This window comes from Rhynchophorus ferrugineus, unplaced genomic scaffold, assembly GCF_030347505.1.
Source record: "Rhynchophorus ferrugineus isolate W39M unplaced genomic scaffold, kcgeb_rfMv2 rfM2, whole genome shotgun sequence".
Taxonomy (NCBI): domain Eukaryota; kingdom Metazoa; phylum Arthropoda; class Insecta; order Coleoptera; family Curculionidae; genus Rhynchophorus; species Rhynchophorus ferrugineus.
Window position 1 is genome coordinate 85,485,302 of NW_027472581.1, and position 6,271 is coordinate 85,491,572.

The window sequence follows — 6,271 nt, forward strand, 5'->3', positions numbered from 1 at the left end:
ATGATAATTATATAACTTATGATATATATAAAGAAAATATATAGAGCTTAAAAATAACAGCATAGGCAACCAAATGTTCCGAAGAAAACCGGAAGTACTTAAATTTACAAATTTGTTATACATATATATATATATATATATATATATATATATATATATATTATAAAAATATATTTTTACTGTTGATTTAAATTAATATTACCAAGGAAACACATTTGGCTGTCTAGTTGACAATTTTTATTGAGTATATTGAAAGTGAGACATTTTTATTTTAAAACTTAAAATATAAAATTGTTGCTCAAAAAACAAAATCAAGAAAATTGCCCATACAATATATGTCGAGACCGTTTGACATAGTTCAAAAAACAATCTTTTTATAAATTTAGACAATAAAGCACCAGCTGACAACTTTCCGATATCCGATTGGCAGAAATCTCGTGTTTGACCGGTAAGTTCCTTGTTTATATCTATCGCCGTCTCAGCTGTTGGGGGATGCTGCACGTTGCCACATTAATTTTTTGACACAAAATTTTCGATTTCTATTATAAACTCCAAGCTATATTAATATTTTTAATACGGAACTAACTTTATTATTTAAGAGTAAGGAATAATCATCTTTTAGGAGCGTCTTACTAAATACTGTAATTAGAAAGTTGACGCCCGATCTTGAAAAAATTATATTACTGGAAAATTGTGACAAATATGGCGTAGTAGTCTGGCAACGTGGCATAGTTATAGAGTATACATCTGTCAAAAAAAACGACCGTTGGTGACTTGAACCGCGTTTCTTAATCATTCGTTCATTTCGTGGCGGTATTTCGGAATAAAAATAAGTCAAAACGGTTTTTTGTCGATATCTTAGTTTAACATCCATCAGCACGAGCGATATTAAACATCATGGCAACTATCCGAATCCATGAAGATCAAGAAAATCAACGGCCTGTGGTTGGTGTGAAAATGAACGCCATGCATCATGGAGGGAACCAAAAACGATCAGTTTTAGGCGTTATTGATGGAAAGAGACTGGACAACAATGCACAAGCGTTTAAGAGCAAACAGGTGAGTATAGGGCAGCATGGGAAACATGTTCTAGTATCCGGAAATAATCATGTTTCCGCATTGAAATTTAGAGGTTGATTTTGGGTTTATCCTAACGTTTCTTGGTTTGATTTAGCCCCTGGGCGAGTCAAGTCTTACAAATTTTGCGAACATTAAGAGCAACGATACTTGGAACTGCCAGAAGGAGAACAACCGCAAGAACCTGGTCAATCCGATCATTCCCGTTGCGCAGTTTGAAGCTTTCAAAGTATACGAGGATGAGGAAAAACGGGCCAAAATCGAAGAACGTCTCAGAGCCAAGAGTACATCGAATGTTTACAAAGGTACCCAGTTAATTCTTTAACCATGTTTAGTTTGGTGATCACTTTGTATTCGTTACAGGCACTTCGGAGGACCGATTCTTTACCAAGACTGAAGTGGCTGAGCTTGAACGTAAGGGAATCATTCCTCCAGCTACCAAAAATGATGTTAAAGAGGACACTGGATCCATTCCCAGTCCTATGAGTGTGGAGAAAGACTATGAAAATAGTTTCTCTGAAGACAGATTGAGACGTGTCGACAAAAATAAAGATGAGCTCTTCACCATGGAGGAATATAGTTCTGATGTCTACCGTTACCTGAGAGAACACGAGGTAAGTGTAATATGTTTTTATTTTGATATTGAGATTATCGTTCTCGTTTTATTTTTCTAGCTACGTAATCGTGCCAAGCCAGGATACATGAAAAAGCAACCAGATGTTACTGCCAATATGCGTTCCATCCTTGTCGACTGGTTGGTTGAAGTGGCCGAGGAATATAAGTTGCACACAGAAACTTTGTATTTGGCGGTGAACTATATTGACCGCTTCCTCAGTTATATGTCTGTTGTTCGGGCTAAACTGCAATTAGTTGGGACAGCTGCAATGTTCATAGCATCGTGAGTACAAGGGCGATTGTTTATTTAAGCCCTGAGCTAATTGATGTTTTGATTATAGCAAATATGAGGAAATATATCCACCAGATATTGGAGAGTTTGTTTATATCACCGACGACACATACTCTAAACGGCAAGTAATAAGGATGGAGCATCTCATCGTTAAAGTCTTGGGTTTTGACTTGTCTGTTCCTACTCCCCTAACCTTTGTCACATCAATGTGTTGCCGGAATAAGCTGGATGATAAAACCAAGTATTTAGCAATGGTATGTATGTTTCAATTTGTATGTTTGTATGTTTTGTTTGGTTTCTTTTTTTTTTCACTTATTATGAGGTAACTTGATACTTTCAACTTTTTGGGTTAGCAAGGGCATTGATTACATTACAATAAAAAATGCAACATTTGGAAAAAATTGGGTTTAAATGATTGGGTTATCTTCAGCACCATGTTTTCAGTGTTAAGATAAATGATAAGTGATATAAGTATAAAATAAAAAAGTCCTAGATATTAAACTAATAAACAAATGTTTTAATGATTGATAAGGTTACATGGTTTTTACTTCAGTCTTGGTAATCACCTTATGTAGATAGTGGTCTGTATTTAATGGACTTGGAGATTAATATATCGTTTTTCCTTGGAATGCCGAGAATAATAATCATGGCTATTAGATTCATTAATTCTGTGTTGGCGGTTTGGGTTGTTGAACACTTGCACATATTTACAAGATCCAAATTATATTTCTTTGTGGAGTGTACTGTGTAACCTTTTTATTTTCTTTGTGTTTTTACTTTCATATTTTTATCATTTTTCCTTCTGTTTCTTATATTAGAGTATTCTTCCGATTTTTCTAATTTCTTGTCTAGATATTCTTGAATTCTTACTTGAGGTTATTTTAAATTTCTATTATTTTTTAATGTTGATGTTCTCTTTACTTCTCTAGTGCTAAAACGCAGGATTTTTCTTAACATTTACTGGTTTTGAGTTTGTCTCGTTAGACCTTAATTATATATAATAGGTAAAATTGATTAAAAAAATTATATTGATGAATGACATTTGCAAGAGGTGTTATCAAAGTGGGAGTCCATTAACTTTGAACGATATTTGTCCTTAAAAAAATTGATAAGAAATATGATATGTATAGATATATTGAGTCAAACATAGTAGCTAGATTGATAACTAGTGTTTTTGTAATTTTCATACTTTTCTGAAACATATTTAACCAAGAATTTTTCTGAAAATGCATTTTTATATATTCGCAAAGAAATAAGCATTGTCATTAAATGAAGGCTTTGAAAGACTAAACAGATAAGAGAATTCATAGAAGCAACTTCATAAGATGATTTAAGCAATTGAAAGAGTTTCTCCCTTTCCATAATGTCTTGAGACCTTGGCATCTTAAAATACTACAGTGTAATAAACATATATAAATCCCAATCACTAAAGTTTTGCTAGAATGAATATACTTGGCCTAATTAATTAATTAGCCAGGTTCAAAACCTTTAAGTTTTAACCCTTCTTTCAATAATTAGTGAATAAACATGAATGTATCGCAGTAACTCATTATATCATTGAATTCAAAAAGACACTGTGTATACTATTAAAGAAACATTTCAACTAAAAAGTGATCGTGTTTCGTTATACCTATGAGATTTTTCGTTAAGGGTGGGTTGGTATTGAAATGAAATGACTGTGTGGTGTTCTTGAATGAAGTGAGCGAAATTTTCATTTTTTATTTCAAAGGCATTTCATTATATTATTATTTGTTTTTTTTTCAAAATTCTAATCCTAACAAGCATATTTTGATAATACAAATTTATGCTGTGTGGATGTGCTTATCAGTGGTGTAAATGATGTTTTGAAATCAGTGAGTGGATAATGAACAACAGGTTAAGCAGAGCTTACCAAAACATGACGGTTATTAAGTGGAAACCAATAGTGTGAAATAGGTGGGCGCTTTTTGTTGAACTTTTTTTTGTATTCATCTCTTAGACCTTCAACAATCTGGCCGTGGGAAATAAGTATTATTATGTGATTTCCGTCATATAATATAACTCTCCTGACATGTAGAAGATCGCTTCAGTAAGTTATGTACTGTACAACTTATAATCTAAAACTTAGTTTAGATAATATTCCAGCTTATTCTAAAGTCTGTCCTAACTCATTCTAAAAACTACTCTAACTAATTCTAGAGATTATTAAATCCCACTTTATGTGCCTATTAATCATTTCGTATGGTAGCTTGCCTTTGACTGTTTGGCGAGTGCATTCGGGTGCACTAAAAGTCTTTCAGAGTACTGCGCACTAACACTTCGAATCACACTCGTTATGGATTCTAAGATGATATCGCGCTGAGTCAGTTTGTTGGGGACTGGATCATTCTGGAACCTCTGGGGGATATCTATGTTAAATTTACCAGTAGTACCCTACAGTTCAATACCAATAGGTCCAAATGGGTATTGACTTATGCAGCAAAACCTTGTTATCTAATGATAATTTAGATTTACGCTCAGCCAATACATTTGCTTTAGTTTAAGCCCAAGTTGTTTGCGTTTTGTCACTATATATTTTTTCCATGTCAAGCGTCGATCAAAATGCATTCCCAGCTATTTAACGTTGTCTGCTTGCTGAAGTTCATAATTATTCGATTTCAAGTTCTACAAAGGGTGAATATAACATGGTTAGATGTTGTCTTATTTGCTTTGATACGCCACGTTTTCAATCACAATTCGACTTTGTTACGATGAAGTTGGAGGTTTCTTGTGGCCGATATCGGATCGTCGTGCGATGATAAAACAAAACTGTATTGTCAGCATATGTTGCAAAAGTAGTGTTTCTTGAGGTCGGTAGGTCAGCTTTATACAGTAGATATAACAATGGGCCAAGAACACTGCCCTTCGGAACACCCGAATATATTGGATGTAGGTCAGTGTAAAATGAAATATCTGTCTGTGAGGTATGATTTCAGCAGAAAGTTCAATTTAAAATGCAGTTCAGTATGACACACCCTGTCGAAGGCCTGAGATATAATGAGAAATGCAGCGAAGCAATATTTTTATCGTTTTAATTTTTTGGTTAATTTGGTTGACTAATCTGTGTTTGTTCTGTTGTTCCGTGTTTATTATGGAAGCCAAATTGATGGTCTGGAATAACATTTGCTGCGATTATTTTGGGTCTTTTAATGTATAGTTTTTCAAAAAGTTTAGAGATCACAGGTAACAGACATATAACACGATAAGAGGAGATTTTTTTAAAAATTAAATTTGTTCAAAAGCGGTTTTCAAACGTCTGTTTGATTACAGTACCTATGCGAGCTTTCACTGTTAGAAGGTGAGACCTACTTGGAGTACCTGCCCAGTACATTGGCAGCCAGTGCTATTGCCTTGGCGCGTCATACCCTCGACCGTCCTGTTTGGCCACAGGAATTAGTAGAGACCACTGGATACCAGTTCGAACAGCTGACTTCCTGTTACGAGTTTCTGCGCCGTGTGTTCTCCAATGCTCCGAATAACCCCCAGCATGCTATCCAGGACAAGTACAAGTCGCAGAAGTACCTGCTCGTATCACAGATGACGCCCCGACAGGACCGACCCCCATTGTTGATTAATGACAAGTTCGACTCCTCCGAAGAGTATTCATGAGCTTCCTGACGCTCTCCCGTGTAGTTTGTAAGTTAGATAGTTAGTTGGACGATGTGGGCCAAGACTGGTGCCTTATTAAATGGACGGCGGTTTAAGCCGGCACAGGGGAATCGCATGTCGTTCCGGCCCTACCCCCTCGCACCCCTAACCTATTGTCCATGTTTTCGCTGGACGGGAAAAATTACGTATACGGCGACGTTGCCAAATGGTGCGCGTTTTCCCCGGCGTTCGGATTTACGTACGTTCAATTGTAAATAGCGATTTGTAATAGGAACAAAAGAACCAATTTTGATATTCCCTCGACCGTTATACTATTTTAGACACTATAGTTTTCTCCCCTTACAATTTATATTTTGATGATACTTCTACACAATTTATTTACCTCTCGCAATCTCCCTAAGTTATTTACTTGTTTCTACTTGTACAGCATCAATGTATTATTTGTGGTAATTGTCAATCATATTTACTAATCACACAGACATGGGTCGCCGCCAAAAACCCGTGGATTATTATTATTACTTGTTTTTTAGGTATTTTTCTTGTTGTTTGCCATATATTTATGTGGTTTTCCAGTAATTTCTTGGAAAACCAAAGAAGTTTTTTAGCTAACGTTTTACTTATACTCCCAATTTTATAATATAAGATTTTTGTAAGAAATAA

At 35.1% G+C, this 6,271-nt stretch overlaps 1 protein-coding gene across 1 annotated transcript; it reads left to right on the forward strand.

Moving 5' to 3' along the window:
- The first annotated feature begins 424 nt into the window (after positions 1 to 424).
- On the forward strand, positions 425 to 6,271 carry CycA (Cyclin A). Its single transcript, XM_076396732.1, has 6 exons — positions 425 to 1,059; positions 1,175 to 1,382; positions 1,441 to 1,691; positions 1,752 to 1,975; positions 2,034 to 2,238; positions 5,273 to 6,271. The coding sequence occupies exons 1-6, from the start codon at positions 898 to 900 to the stop codon at positions 5,609 to 5,611; spliced, it is 1,389 nt and encodes a 462-aa protein (XP_076252847.1). The 5' UTR covers positions 425 to 897; the 3' UTR covers positions 5,612 to 6,271.

Bases quoted from the DNA above. Each gene is read 5' to 3' on its own strand.
- CycA (XM_076396732.1), top strand. From the start codon at position 898: ATGGCAACTATCCGAATCCATGAAGATCAAGAAAATCAACGGCCTGTG. The intron at 1,383-1,440 runs GTACCCAGTTAA...TATTCGTTACAG, and splicing joins TACATCGAATGTTTACAAAG to GCACTTCGGAGGACCGATTC. The intron at 1,976-2,033 runs GTGAGTACAAGG...TTTTGATTATAG, and splicing joins GCTGCAATGTTCATAGCATC to CAAATATGAGGAAATATATC.